The sequence below is a fragment of the Pithys albifrons genome, chromosome 2 (genome assembly GCF_047495875.1).
Source record: "Pithys albifrons albifrons isolate INPA30051 chromosome 2, PitAlb_v1, whole genome shotgun sequence".
Lineage (NCBI taxonomy): Eukaryota > Metazoa > Chordata > Aves > Passeriformes > Thamnophilidae > Pithys > Pithys albifrons.
Window position 1 is genome coordinate 112,075,998 of NC_092459.1, and position 16,292 is coordinate 112,092,289.

General features: G+C 40.0%; 1 protein-coding gene across 2 annotated transcripts in view; it reads right to left on the minus strand.

The window, feature by feature from the left end:
• The window catches only part of MACROD2 (mono-ADP ribosylhydrolase 2), an 842,575-nt gene that overhangs the window by 586,387 nt on the left and 239,896 nt on the right, over positions 1-16,292 (minus strand). For both annotated transcript variants that reach the window (XM_071582106.1, XM_071582105.1), the window contains exon 5: positions 4,813-4,929. In XM_071582106.1, the coding sequence (XP_071438207.1) occupies positions 4,813-4,929 (117 nt within the window). The remainder of the gene's footprint in view (positions 1-4,812; positions 4,930-16,292) is intronic.

Consider the following 16,292-nt stretch of genomic DNA (forward strand, 5'->3'; position numbering starts at 1 on the left):
ACAATAAAGACATGACTGCACTTATTTTCAAAATGGCCATAAAATACATAATATGAGCTTCTAAAAAAAAAAACACCTTTGAAACCTAGACACTACTCAGAGGAAAAACATAAATATGTGGTAAGTGGTTTTGTTAACCATAAAGAAAACCTTCCCCAAAGGAATCTGAACAACAATAATATCGCTCAAGAAAAAGGGGTCTTGGGCCTTTGATTGGCATTAACTTGCTTTGCTTAATGTTCAAATTAGTTTTAAATATTTAAGCAATGATAAAGATTTAAAGGGATGGCAAACAGCTGCTGCAGCTCAGTGCTGCTTCAGGAAACACCTCCCCAGGGTTTTTCCAGCTATATATTTATTTTTCCAGGAGGTGTCCCACGGTTTGGGCACAATGCTGACAATAATGTGATGCTGCTCAGCTCAGATAAAGAGGAGAAAGACATCACTCCTGGCAAACCATCAGAACATTCATGAGTTTGCATTCTATTAATGACTGTGTCACCTTTAGTCTTATCAGCAGCATTTTTCAACTGAAATTTGATCAAACTTTAGTCTGGTTATGCCTCAGTTGTGGGAGAAGATCAAGAATCTTTACTAACTGGGAGTGAATAGCCAAGTTAGTCTTCTCTAAGCAATCCTGTCTTGTCCACATACTTTTAATATTTTCCTTTCCAATTCCCAGATGTATTTTCCAATTCTCAGGCTTACCTTTTCCCAGAATAAATAGGGAGGTATCAAACTGAACAACCATCTGAACCATGCAGAAGAAAGCAACTTTCCAACTCTCACATATCAGAAATTTAGTATAATTGGAAACATAATTTATGCATCATTTTATAAACCAAGGTTATAAAACTAAGCAACTAAACAAAGTTTTATGAAATAATATCCTTGAATGTTATGCCCCATTTATCCAACTGGTCAAGTTTTGGAGTACAATAGAGTTTTGGTGTTCCATTTCTTCATAATCAACCTTTTAATTACAGCTCTGTGATCAATCTCCAAGAAAATAAGGAGAGATTTAAAAACCACTACCCTTGCAGTCTTACTTTAAAATAATATCCTGCAAATATTCATCTTTTAAATACTGGAAATTATGTCTATGTAACAGTAGCACACTTTTTAATCTCTCACTTTTTAATCTCCACTTTCTAATCTCCACTTTTTAATCTGATTAAACAAATTTAAAAGCTGATTCCTCCTACTGTGTTTAATACTAGCACTCCTCCTAACTACTTATTTCACAGCAGGAACTGTCTCTGAGAGCACATTCACATTATTACTCCAGGCTGATCTACACAGTGACTTTGGACCAGAAGACTTGCTATATATGGTATTTACTCAGGGACAGTGCTTAAAGCACTAAAAATATCAAGCAAACAAGAAAAATATATTCCAAATATTACAGATTTATTAGGAACATAAACCACTGCATTAGAAACTGCCCAGCATTTCCACTGCAAGTCCACCTTTCAGATTTACACATAGTTGGTTCTCTCCCATATTAGAGGCTGTAAGGTTTTATTTTCTCAGGTTTAGGGGTTTTATTTTCAAACATTTCTCAGAAAAAAAAAAGAAAGGAACTCTTACTAGACTTAGCAACAATAGGAAAAAAAATGAGTTTGGGGGTCCTTTCCTGCCAAGGTCAGGGTACCACTTCCCTGTGCTGGTTTTCAGTGGGGTTTCAGCCTGTTAAATACCAGGGAACTCCATTCTCTGATGTGTCTTTTTTTTTATAGTGAACCTCTGCAAGCAGATAACAAGTCACAAAGTTGTTATGGACCCCTCATTCCAGCCATAAACACAATTTACATCCAGACCATTTTCTGCCAGGAGAGCCAACTGAGACTATTAATCAAATGAGAAAGAAAACAAGCATTTGTAGAGCTTTAAGCAGATAATGTTCATCTGTTATTTAAGGCGTGACAGTATCAGAGCTCTGCTCACTGTTTGAAGAGCAGTTGTACAATATTTAGAATGAACTGTTCTTTAAAAGGAACAACAATATGAAGTACAGGAGTTAAATAATTGATGATGGGTTTGGGACAGCATTAAAGGAAACTGTCTCAGAGCAGAAAGGCACTGCCTTTTCCAGCCCTGGGAAAAACTTGGGTGCCTGCCTAGGTGTTTGCTGCAAAACAACAATAGATGACATCAACCAAATTAGGTATTCAGCAAATAACTCTGTTGGCATTTGGGGGGGCTTTGTGGAGGCTTTTGCAGCACAGGAGGCAGATGGTGATTACACTGACTTGTGTAAAACTGTACTGAATGTTACATTAACTGGTAATTAGAAAACTCAATTTCACTTCACTTCTATTTTCAAACAGAATACTTTTTGGCATAAAAAAACCCAAATGTATCTCTTGAAAAGTTCATAGAGCAACATCTCCAGGCTGTAAACACGTTAATCTTGGTCTGCTCACATTAGTAGAATAAAAAGCTGGGGGAAAAGATAAACTATTTTATGTATTCTCTCCCTGAACATTTGCTGTTGCTTGTGTATTTCCCAAACTGATCTCTGACTCAGACCCACCAAGAACAATTCAGACAGAGCCAGACTATACCCTAAATCTTTGCATTTTTCACTCAGATATTATTTTTCAATTTTTCCACCGCAAAGAAATTATTTGTCAGACCTGTTCTTATTTAACCTAAGTAAATACAGCAAAGTATTCAATAAAAATGCAATAGATCCTAAAGGAGATTGCCAGAGTGGGTTTTATTTACCAACTACCAGCTTCCTAAGAAAGCAAACCTTCCCTTCAGTGCCAAATTTAATTCCAGCTTCCTCCAAGTCTTCTATAAAACAAAGCAATATGCTGCATGAACTTTGAATATCAAATCTTCTTTAATATGGAGGCCTCAGCTTAAGCTCCAGTCCTGCATCACAAAGTACACACAGGCTGCTCCATCCCAGGGCAGCCTTGCTGAATTCAGCAAGCTGTTTCCAAGCAAAGCATTCCAGGATCAAGAACTTGAGATGGGGAAAATCCCAGGGGTGGGGAATACAATTGTTAACATTTGCAATTCTCTTAAATAACAGAGAAAACCCCCAACAATTCACCATGTTATAAAATGCATTTCAGTTTTATTATAATTGTTTATCCAAGTGGAGTCACAAGAAGAGCAGAGGCAACAGAATGAACAGCTCACTACTCAAAAAACTGTTAGTGGAGTATTGTAGTTGGTCTCCTGTACACAAACAGATAAATTTCATTTTCTAATAATACTGATTAAGCAGAATATTGACTTTTCTCCATGTTTGTTTACAGGTTTTATTTCCACCTTCAACTGATAATGGGTTTTCTCATTGTTTTGTTTATTATTCCTCCATGAAGAACAAAAATGTTCCTAGAGCCTCCAAACAGGATCCCATTCTTCAAACCTGATTTAAGCAACCCCCGGAACTGCTATAAAATTTAAAGGGAGGTCACACCTCTGACATCCCCTTTCCTCTTTCTAACACAATCAGTTGCTTCATTATCTTGTATTTCATTTCCCCCACTAAAATACATGGGAGGAACTATGCACCTGTGGATGAGCAGCTTTTCTGTCCCTCCCAAGATATTATTTTGTTAAAGGGGAAGAATTAAATATCAAAAATCCCCTGTGGAGCAAATTACAACATGCCATTCAACCATCCTACCCCTTTTATGAGAAGCTGGTGAAGAATTGGGCCATACACAAACTCAATTTAACCACCACATTGAATCTTTCTCAACAATTTCCCTGACCTCTGGTCAAATCAACCATTAACATGTGGTAAAACTACATATAAAATACAGCAAAGTTTTCCTGCACATTGAAATTACCACTGTTGAGGAAATAATTGAAAGCTCTCATCATCGTCATCACCACAGAAGGTGCCAAAAATGACTGGGAATTCAGTTTTCTTGGGTACCCAAGGCATTGAAGGCCACAGGAACCTACAGAGAACCTGCATTGGGTTTCACATGGCAATTCAGAGACATCTAAATATTTCTGAATGAGCCCCAATTCTAATGCAGTCTGCATATAAAAAAGAGCAAAAGAGCTTGAATTCAACTTATATCTATGCTGCTTGCAATGTTTTTCTGCTTTTTCTATCCTCAGATCTTAATGTTCTATTCTGTAAGAGTACAACCTGCAAAGATTTTCTACCTTTTGTTTCTCGCTTTCTGACCAATGTGATGTCAACATGGGAGTGTTTCCCAAACCAAGCTCAACATCCACACAACACAGTCAAACACCCTGTTGGAAACGGGCTGGGAATTCTGACAATTCCACTTCCAAAGTGCAAAAAAACATTCCAGCTCTGAGCTGCACTCTGTTGAAAGCTAAAGTGTGACAGATGCCTTTGCCCTAATTGCCAATCAGATGCCATGGAGCAGCTGAGAACACAATGCCTGGCTTTGATCTCCCGGGCTCTCTGAGTATTCCCAATCAAGGAATCCACACAAGGAATACAAAATATGTCACATTTCAAACGCCGTCTCCGCGGAGCTTAAATATGATAATGTACATTTTGTTCATCCTTCAGAAAGCATTTCCAATCCTTTATTATTGCATATGAAAGGATATGTTTTAGTTTGCAGTAAAAAAAATAAGAAAAGAAACATGAAAGATGCTTTATGTTTTAGGGACATGTGAGTTTCCATCGGATAGCACAGGTGGAACAATCGCTGTGAAAAGCCTGAATTGCTTTGAGGGGAAGCACATCATTGCAGAACACGCTTAATTAAGTCTCACTGCTAATTTTCTCAAATGAATACCTTGCTGGATTAGGCTGGAACCTGCAAACACACGTGCAGAGAGGGAAGGATGACTTACATTTCGCAGGCAGGTCGTAGCCACAGGTGATCTTGGCCTGTCCTGTCTCGCAGCCGCTCAGGTTGCGACACTCGGCCACCAGGCAGGGTCCAGCAGCTCTGTGTATGCAGCCATCCACTGCAAGGCAAAGCCACACTGCACTTAGAACAGCCACTTTTTATTTTACTTTCACTTAAATATATCATCACAAACATCTAATGCTCCATTTCTGATCTGCAAGTCAACATTCAAATTTTTTTTTATTTTTTTCAGCCGATATTAGTCAATGCGTTTTTCAAAAACAGAACGTTCAGTCAACTTCTGTTAATTGGAAAGAAAACACTTAGCAAAGGTAATGCAGGAAAAACTTCAGTGTTAGAAAGGGGGTGATGCCGTGAGAGACCCCATAAAACAGACTCCGAGCCAAGTTAGTGTGGGACAAGATGAAAAGGTAGATTCTTTAATGTCTGGGCTTAGGGCTTTTAGGAATACATGATGACATCCCCCCTGAACACTGACTTCCATGGGTTTTATAACAATGTCCACCCAATCCCCAGTTCACACATCTCTCGGTCCAGCTTTTGGTCACACCCCCTCAGGATTTGAGTCTGGGGTCAGTGGGACCCTGTTCCTCATTTTTGTCTTCCTCAGCACACATAGGGGCTCTTGGAGGTTTTCCAGTGTTCTTAGACCCAAAGTTGTTGGTTTATGTTTATGTCTTGTTCTGCAGGCCTTTGGATGTTCTTTAGCCTTCTACCTTGAAAAGATGTCTAGACACTAAAAGAATTTGAGCTACTGATGAATGGCATGGGTTAGGATACATAAACAATGAACTTAAGCTGCCAGAAATATTGACACACTACATTTGCTTTTTTACTACAGTTACAAGTACTTCTAAATTCTATAAAAATGAAAAAATTTAAGAAAACAGGCATCAGGGGGGTATTAAGAAATTATAAAAACAAGTGTGATCCTCATCTACACACCAAATTCTCTTTTACTACTTACCTTTGACACTGCTACAACCGTGCAAATCATTTAATGTCATTGCCCCACTAATACCTCATATAAAAATTCCAAGGAATGATGCTTATGGACTGGAAATTTTTTAAAAAATGCCCAATTTCCACCTTTTTTCCTTTTTGCACTTTTTCCAAAATTTTGCATTATTCATGCAATACTTTGGAGTTAATTAAAAAATCATTACTAAAGGTTGCAATTGCAGCTAAGTATGCAAGAAAATTAGTAGAGTGCATAGATCTTATTACCCTCAGGAGCCAGCAAAAGAATAAACCAAGGCTGCTGGCACAGCAATCCTGCCCTCTCAACATGCAATCCAAGAAATCATTTACTGTAATTATAGCAAAAAGTTGCAGAAACAGGATACAAAATAATAAGGGAAATGGTGTCTGCATGAACATATTAACTACAGAAAGGCCCTAAATCAGCAGCAACGATGGAGTTCAGCTGGGGGAAATAATCATCAGATAAACTACAATAGCATCTCAGAAAGGTTGAGCTCAAGCATAAAGGCTGAACAAACAGTCATGGAGAAAAGCAAGAAAGATTCTGCATGGGTATCATTCAATCTTTATTTCAGATTTTATTTCAGGTTTAACCAGTTCAAAGTTAAAGCAGTGCCCAACAGCAGGTTGGAAGCATTTAAACCAAAACAGGTTTGAAAAGCCAAGTGTGGAGGGGCTTTCAAGAGAGGCACAGAATAAACTGTAGGTTTTTACAGGCTCAGATCTGGGCAATCCAAAGCTTGGGCACTCAGCATCCCTGATAACCACTCACTGCCCACCAGGATGCAGGGACAGAAGGAAAACCCCTCGGCATGAGATGGTTTTTGAAGCTGGAATGGAAATGACTATTGGCCTTCCTGTAGTAAGGGCACAACTGGTTTCCTAAGGTGTTGAGTATTTCCTGAAGCCACATATCCCCAAGTGGAGAGGCAGAGAACATCCTCAAGTTGATGAAACCCTCTTTTACTAAGTGTTAAAAACCTGATTGCCTTTTCTAAGGAGTTCTACACTGCAGTTCAGGTGACACAGTAACAGTGGATAAGCACGTCCTGGCGATGCTCCATCCTCACCCTGGACACAGTGCCACTGATTTCAAACTATCATTTTGAAACACCTTGGACAATTACAGAATCATGTGATGTTGCACTTCCAATGGAGTTTTCTAAAACTTTCTCATAGAAAAGAAACGTGGATGCCAAGCCATGAGCTCTAAGCTCACTGTGCACCATCTCTTCCTGCTCTACCTTAGCTGAACTTGGTTTTAACTTCCCCAAAATCTCTGCTGAACAGATGCTAATGCAAGAATAATATTTTGTAACCTCGAGGGGGAAGAAAGAATGTTTGAAATCCCTCCTGTGCTCATAATATCCTATTTAATTATTTTAACTTAATTACTAAATGGTTTCCTGACCTGAGCAGGTGAGGAAAACCTGGATGCGCTGAAACCAACCTCAAGTACAGTTTTATAAGCACCACCACCACAATCTTTCCCAACTTTAGTATTTCCTGAGACATCAACATAAAAACAGCACAGATGTTTAGGACTGGAATTTTCTGCAGGATCCTTTTCAGAGGAAGAAATATTTCACCTCCAGGAGTACCAGACAAAGGAAACCATGAAAAAGAAACCATGAAAAAAATGGTATTTCAGTAGTTTCCTGGAGCTGCTTCCACACAGGTCTGTGCCCAACCTTTATAATCCAAAGAGCCTTCAGGAAGATGAAAGAATTTTTGGGAAAAAAATGAATTCTTAACAGGAAAATCAATTCTATCACAATCAATCCTGACATGTGATAAGGAAAAGGGAAGACATCTGCCAAAGCCAAACAAATAGACAGAAAATGATTGAATATTCCAAACAGGCATGGATGGAAAAGTAGAAATCAGCATTTGAGGTACTTCAGTGACTGACAAAGGAATGGGAGAACACCACCAATGGAAAGAAAACCCACCCACCAAACAACCCCAAATGTTCAGACCAACCTCCTTTTTCTACCATACCTTATTAAATACATGAACAGAATTGACCTCTGATCTACATGCTCATTTTTTATTTAATATGATAACTCAATAAAACATGTAAGAAATACTCTGTGTTTCCAATAACATAATATACACTCCAGAACACAAGTTTGATAGTTCTTAAAGCAAAAGCCAAGCAGTGAAATACATTGCCAAATCCAAGCACTCTGCATAACACAAAGAAGGTAATTGGCAAAGGTAGAGTGGATTAACAAATCTAAATGTGATCCTTCAGCCTCTGCTAAAACATGTCTTAGCTGCATTAATTACAAAAAATATATAGAACAGGCATTCACAAAACATTTACATGAGCTCTTTTGTTTTCTGGAAGTGTGCACCAACCAGAAGCACTTCTAACATGGAAACTTTGTGGAAACTACAGATAATGGCAACAACCTCAGGAGTGAAAAATGACGGCCAAAGATATTGTTATTGTGCAGTAAGGGAGGGAGAGATTTCCATGATAATAATGGCAAGCTGCCAAATTAATAGGACAGTGAAGAACCTTTGATATATTGGTGGCAGATATCTCATCTCTATCATGAGTTGGCTGAACAGATGCTCATCTGTATTTTTCTAAGGAGACCTGGAAAACATTCCACCATATCCCACTGCTCCTTCCCCAGTACTTCTTTGTGTGAAAAACAGCTCGAGAACCTTCAGACTCAGCTCCGTAGTTCGAGCTGTTCATGTCTGTGTAAAGCCATTAAAAGTACTACTCCAAATCTTTTCCATGAAAAATAATATTAGCAATTTCCTTGCATGCTTCCATTAGTTTTAGGAGCCACCAGGGACAGCATTTTGTTCTCCCAACAATTCAGCAGAAGCCATTAATGAAGAAAAACTCTTTTCAAAACTAGTGCAGTCAATGGCATTGGTTGCACAATGAAGTCACATGGAAGTAATTGCTTAAAATACATTAATAAAATCATGGATCAAAATAAAACTCCTCTGCAAAAGGACAGGGCATTAATAACAATGTGTTAAACAAAAACATGGAACCTTTGACACCATCCATCTCACTGCACAATGTAGGGTATAACAGGTTAAATCCTTTCTTATTTAACTTGTTGTGCAGCAATTGCATTTGTTCTCTAGAATTAAAGGGTTAAAGTTATATAGCAAAAAAACCCCTAGTTAATTTACTGGTGTACAACACAGAACAAACCCATTTCTTACAGAAAATCTCTTAAAATTGCAAATGAAGCAAAAGCGCAGGAAACCCAGAATTAGGGGTATCATGGGATGCTGCTTAACAAAAAAAATAACCTCAGCAAAACTAGCCTTGCATTGCAGATGGTAATAAAAAAAGGGTAAGGTAATCAAACACCACAGCAAAAAAATGCCAACTCCCCCAGGAATAATAAGGCCCAAATTTCTTTTGTGACCTTGTGTGAGAGTCTGAACAAAGAGATGTAAACAACATATGCAGATTTACTCTGTTACATCTCAAGATTCTATATAGTCTTTTTTTCCATAGTAATTCCTGTTCTTCGGTGCTTTCCTAGATTTTTATTTCTCGTTTTCAGGAGGTTTAGTCCTTTAAGAAAGTCACCTGTGCATGATTTCTGTGGGAGGTGGTGCTGTTCCTTCACATGGTGAATGCCAGGAGGGAATAAATCCAGAATAATGTCCTTATCTCAGAGACACTGCTGGGGACACACAGGAGGAAGCTGCTTTGCCCAGATTGAGGTGTCTCTGGTCCACATGTCCTGGAGGACTTTCAAAAACACGCATTGCAAAGATGTGGGTGACCAAAAAAACCCCAACACTCGCCCAAAACAACAACAAAAAACCAACTGGCAGAGAAAAAAAAAAGAAAAAACCCACAAAAAAACTCCCACCACAAAACAAAACAAAACAAAACAAAAAAAACAACAAGCAAAACCACCTCTAAGAAGTTCACTGTAATCAAGTGCTGCTAAAATTGCAACTGCACTTTTGGGAGCGATGTCAGGGGGAAATAAATCCTGCCCAGCAAGAGACAACAGCTGCTGGTCTAATGAACAAAGGTGGGCATCTTAAAAAGATCCCAACACAGATGCCAGGCTGAGCTGGGGTGGCACTTTATATCCCAGAGATGGCCTCTGCCACTGGGAAGCTTAATGAACTGGAGATTTTTAATCAATGCACTGGTTTATAGGCCTCCAACATAATTAATTTTAAATACTTAGCAATTATACAGCACTTCCTGGCCAAGATCTCATAAGAGTTTAAAAGCATCATCTGCTTTAGCCTTAAAATTCTCCCTTTTAAACACAAAAAGCACAGATGAACCATTTATTTTGAGCTGGCTGGTCCTCTGCATGAGGTTCACATTTCATCACAGACAATCTACATTTACAGTTCCTTAAACATTCGTATTTTTAGAAACTCTCAGTGCCTACACCTGACTTAAATCAAGACCAAAATGAGAGCTGGAAGCCTTGATGCTTAAGTGACTGATTACCTAATGTGGCATTCCACAATCTCTGTTGAGTGCCTTCTTTTCTGAAGAATCAACATTCTGAGGCTGCACAAGGGGCCTCGGTGCAGCCAGGATTCAAATTTGGGGTGCTCCCAACCAGCCATGCTGCAGAGGGAGCTGAATGAAAATTGATAATAAAGACATAATAAAGTCATTATTCTGCTGCAAAGAACCAAACTGCTCCTTATTGCAAAGTCTGACGTGGGCAACTTGTATTTTATAGAACTGTTTAGCTGAGAACCTCCAAATTTAGCATTAAAAAGCACCAGGAATCGCTCGCCTGCCACGGTGAAAAGTGCTGGGAATTAAATTTTAAAACCTGGTTGTTTGAGGAGAAGGTTGTCCTTAGCTGGATGTACTTCACAGTCAAGCAGAACAAAAGCAGCTGATGGATCCAACACAATCAATGTCCATGCTATAAACAGGCAAAAAACCCACATGGATAAAGGAATCAACAGTGATTCAAAACAAAGTTCACTTACCCACGGACCTGTTAAGTTTTAAGTGCCCCACCTTTACTGCACACAGCCAATTATTCTTGCTTTGACAAAAACACAAACCAGCAGTAAACTCCCAAAATTTGGCAGCTTTTTTATTTTTGTTAAATATCTCAGGATCCCTGAGCCTCGTGTTGAAAACAAAGGAAAAGCCAAGTAAAAGTTGATCTGTCACAACTGGCCAATTCCTCCCATAAACGACCCAACAATAAAGAAGGTGTTCATTTTCTCTCACACTTCTGACATCATCTTTTGTAGTCTCCAAGTGCTCCGCTCCAATTTGGGGGATGGATTTATAATGTCAGGAGGATTCACACTTTTTGTCAGCCCACTCAGGCAGCATAAGGGCTCAGAGAAACACGGGGCTGATAAACCTGTCTGAATGTCACACTTTTGGCAGGCAAAAAAAAGTAGGAAAAGCTCCAATAGTGTTTTTCCCGGGTTTTTTTTCCCAGTCCAAACTGCTGACATTAAGGCATGTGTGAAGGAACCATCCCCTCCCTTTTAACTGTGTTAGTGCTGAGACACCTGACACGCCACACTCCTCTCCAGATGGAGGGGAGACAGCTCAGCCCCAAACACCTCCCTGCAGCGAGCACCAAACTTGCTGTTGTTTACAAGGAGGGAATTGATGAGCTGAATTCAGGCTGGGGGAATTCAGGCTGCTCTGCGCTCTCAAACCAAACTCAGCTCCTCTTCCTCTCAGCTTACTCCCGTGGCTTCCCAAACTATTAAGAACTTTCAAGGTATCACCCCAAAGAAGTGGGTTTGGCCACTCCAAAATCCTTCCCTCACAGCACTTTGTTTCCAGCTGGATAAACTGAATTAAAGATGTAGATACATTTCATTGCTGGGATAGAATCAGAGAATGATAGAATCGATTGGGTTGGAAAAGACCTTCAAGATCATCAAGTCCAACCCTTGGTCCAACTCCAGCGCCTTTACCAGATCATGGCACTCAGTGCCACGGCCAAGCTCAGTTTAAAAATCTCCAGGGATGGGGAATCCACCACCTCTCTGGGCAGCCCATTCCAATGCCTCATTACTCTCTCTGTGCAAAGAATTCGTTTCTGATCTCCAACTTAAATTTCCCCTGGCAGAGCTTGAGCCCGTGCCCTCTTGTCCTATTGTTGAGTGCCTGGGAGAAGAGACCAACCCCTACCTGGCTAGAACTTCCTTCAGGTTCCTTCACCTCTGAGCCTCCTCTTCTCCAGGCTAAACAACCCCAGCTCCCTCAGCCTCTCCCCACAGGACTTGTGCTCCAGTCCCTTCACCAGCCTTGTTGCTCTTCTCTGGACTCACTCCAGCACCTCAATATCCTTTCTGAACTGAGGGGCCCAGAATTGAACAAAATACTCAAGGTGTGGCCTCACCAACACAGAGTACAGGGGAAGGGTCACTTCCCTGGTTCTGCTGGCCTCCTTTGTCCTGGATTTTTGTTTATGTCACTGTGCTATTATTCCGGGACTCTCATTCTTCAGTAAATACCACACTATTGCCTTTAAAATCTCCCTGAAATTCTCTCTAGCCACAATGGCTATTAAGCCACTGAAGACATCAGGCTACTACCATCATACCAACATCTGTCTAGTGTATTTTAGTCTATTTTTCCTCCTATGTTGTTTGGAAATATTAAGTTAAATACTGAGAAATAGTGAAGGAATAAGTATTTAATAACTAGACAAAAAGCAGGCCTGAAAGGGCAATGAAAATCAGATCTCATTTTTAAAAAGCTATTTGCAAATGTTCTGCAATAAAGAACACAGAAATGGGCAAACTGGTGAGACTCATTGTCCATCTGTCTCAGCAACCAATCTCATGTGAGGGACAAAGAAAATGCTTAAAAGAGGAGGGCAAGATCAGAGAAAAAAATTACTGATATTCCACAGGATATTCCTCCAACTCTTCAGCACTGGAAAATCCCAAAGCTGAGCAAGACGTCTTTTCTGTATCACTCTGGATCTGCATTTCCCCTTGGTGTTTTGTGTTTTGGGGTTTTTTTGGTCAGCATTTTGTGAGCATCTCAGACTCATCACAGCATTTGAATTTGTATCTCCCGATTTTAGGCAGCTCCCTGTGTAATGCAGACAGCATCATTAGGAAGGAAATAAATACTGCAGGTTATTCTGAGGAAAGGCAGGCTCCTAACCTAGAAAAACAGGATGAAAATAGAAATACCTTCTATAGTCTTTAAAGAAGCTTTGGGGTTTTTTCGCCCCTATTTATAACACACACAGACAGAACCATAGAATGGTTTGGGTTGGAAGAGGCCTTAAAGACCATCCAGTTCCAACGCCCTGCCATGGGCAGGGACACTTTCCACTCTCCCAGGTTGCTCCAAGCCCTGTCCAGCCTGACCTTGGACACTTCCAGGGATTGGGCAGCCAAAACTTCCCTGGGCAAGCTGTGCCAGGGCCTCTCCACCCTCAAAGCAAAGAACTTCCTCCTGATGTCAAATCTAAACTACTCTCTTTCAGTTTGGATCCATCCTCCTTGTCCTGTCGCTGCAGGCCCTTGAGGAAAGTTTCTCCATCTTTCCTGTGGGCTCCCTTCAGGTACTGGAAAGCCACCCCTCAGTCATCCCAAAGCCTTCCCTTTTCCAGGCTGAACAATCTCAGTTTTTTTAGCCTTTCCTCTGTTGTTAGATGTGTCTTTTTCTTGTGGTTTTGTTTGTTTGTTCTGTAATTACATCTTTTCCTTCCCTGTAGCTTCCAGTCCTTTAGGGCTCAGCATGGAAGGACAGGACACCACAATGGTGTGTTCTGTTACTTGCAAATGTTTCAAAACCACCAAGTTGAGGGGCTGGTCACAGCAGATGAATGGTATTAAGCCAGAAGATGTATTTGCATATTTGGAGTGCAGTTATTAAGCAGCCATCACGCAGTGATTATACAAATTTATTCACTATGATCAGCCAGCAGTTGACAGGCAGAGGTCAAGGATTTAGACAGAGCAAGGCTACCAAGTAATAATTGTAAAATGACTGTATAAAAGGGAGCCTCATAACAGTGGTGCATCCTCACAGCCCAAAAGGCTCCTGGCATGTCATTCTGAAGACTTTTAAAGGTACAGTGAAAATTTAAAACAAAATTTCCCCATGGAAATGCAAGGGGATGTGATCCAAGCCCTTCTTGCCAGAGAACATGGAAGGAAAGGTGTTCTCACATAGGTCTTTGTGGATTTGAAGCCTTCCAGAAGGAAAAATACTTCTAAGTAAATAAAACCAATCCAGACATGGGAGAAAGGTGATTTTTCTCTTTTAGCCATAGGGTGCACCAAGCACCAGAACACTAAATGTCATTGCTGGATTAAAAGAATTCATTCAAGCTTTTGAGAAAACCTGAGAGAAGACGCTGAGCCTGAGCCAGACAAAGGAGGTATGTGGTGCAAGGTGAATAGCTCCACTTCCCTGAAAAATCCTGCAGATCCGCCAAGAAAAAGCTTCTGTGACTTACAACTTCAAATATTATAGTTCAAGCAGTTTTTTAAGCAATTTCTTTGTTTGTTTTCAAGAGTCATCTCTTCCCTTCCCCTCTAACCCAGATAGGTTCAACCTGAACATGCAGCAGCACGGAATCTGCATGGAGATTTCCATGATACTCCTCCTGTGAGAGAGAGAGAGGATGGAGGAAGCACCAGAGGAAAGGTCAGTGACAGAGGCAAAGCACACCCAGTGCTGGGCACACTTCAAAAGGGACTTAAAAAAGCACAGGGATTGGAGGAATTCTGCATTAGGGAAGCAGCTGGAATGAGCAAAGGAGTATCAACACGGAGATACTCTGGCCTGCAGCAAGGCTGAAAGGTCACAGGAATACTCCAGGTTATTTACTGAGGAGCAGAGGCTTTTCCTATTTCCTGGACCATTTTCATTTATACTTATTTACTTTTATCATGAACCACTGAAGGGAGAAAAACTCGGTGGAGATACTTCTCAGTCTGCAATCACAGAAACATCCTCTCAATTTGGAGTGCTGTTTCAAGCCAGATTAATTAACAGTATTAATTATACAGAAATTGCTTTGCAATAGGTAAATCCAATTGAACACATTACAATGTATTCTAATGGAATAAATACAAAGGAAGCAAAAGGTAAACACTAGATTAGCCAGAAAATGATGTATGAAGAAGGTTCTTTCAGACAGCATTTTAACACAAGCCTGAGAACTAATTACCCATAAAAAGTCTCAAATATTCCTTCCTTTTGTTGAGAGGCTGTGACAAATCATATGTGCAACACGAGCAAGACAAAGATAACTTAGGAGATCTTGCCAAAAGATAACTTAAGAGATCTGGGACACAATCAACACTCAGCAACGCTAAAATGTCAACTGTTTTCCAGCCACACGCAAGAAAAACACATACACAAAGTACAACATCCCCTATAAAAACACTCTCGTGCCCTGGTACAGACTCACAATGCAAATCAAATGCAGAAGAGAAGCCATTTACCCTCACTAATATGTCAGGTTGCATCGCAGAATCTGACAAACCTATAAAAATATTAGAGGCACGAGCACAACCTTCACACATAATTAAGTGGACGTGCAGCAAAGGGGGAAGCTGCCACCAGCAGCCCAGGCCTTCCCTTCCCACTCCTGCACAGATTGCCTCTGACAGGGAAGTTCTGCTTCCAAGGCAAGTGGAAAAAGCCTTATACTAACTTAAAATTGTCAGATATATTCACAATGATCAAGTGGAAATTAAGCGACCCATGAATAAAACCAAAAGGAATTAAGACCCTTGAGTGTTTTGCTTATTTATTTATTTATTTAATGTCAGAATTAAAACCAAGATAATGGCAAGAATGTGAGATTGCAGAGCTTCCACATTGTCCTTTACTTGGCTTTTTTTGCAGTGTAATCACTTTGGACCAAAATAATATAAAAAAAGGAGAAGGACACAAAGCCTGACAAGAGCAAGTGACCTTTAGAGGGAATGGAAGCCTCTGATTGCAGAAGTTGCATGAGGAGCTTCTTCCCCGAGCTGTTCCCTCCCCAGCCACACCACAACAGCTTGTTTAATCAAGTCCCACACAAGCTTTTTTAACCTACAAGAAAGGCAAGCCTGTAATTAATGAACTTATTACTTATCTGAGCTGGCTGCAACCCCTCCTTACACTCCATGAGTTGTGGGAAGGGAAATTAAAGTCCTAAACAGAGCTTGAATTTACAATCTAATATTTTTTGGAGTAAGAAACAAGACATCCCACTCAGATGGCTATATTTACCAGTTTGGCAATTCTGGTAATTCCCTCCCAAATAACTTTATGTTTGTCCTAAAACACCATGAAAGGATAGATAAGGAACAGAAGAACTAAAGAGCTGGTTAATCTGTGCAGCATCATTATGTATTATTTAGTTTAATATCTTCTTGTAGTAAATACAAAATCATTATGTGCCATTTTCTTCAAGAGAACATTGTAGTAAATTTGGTGTTGCAACAGAACCATTAAAGTATAATAGTGTACACAGAAAAATTCTACTGATTAGC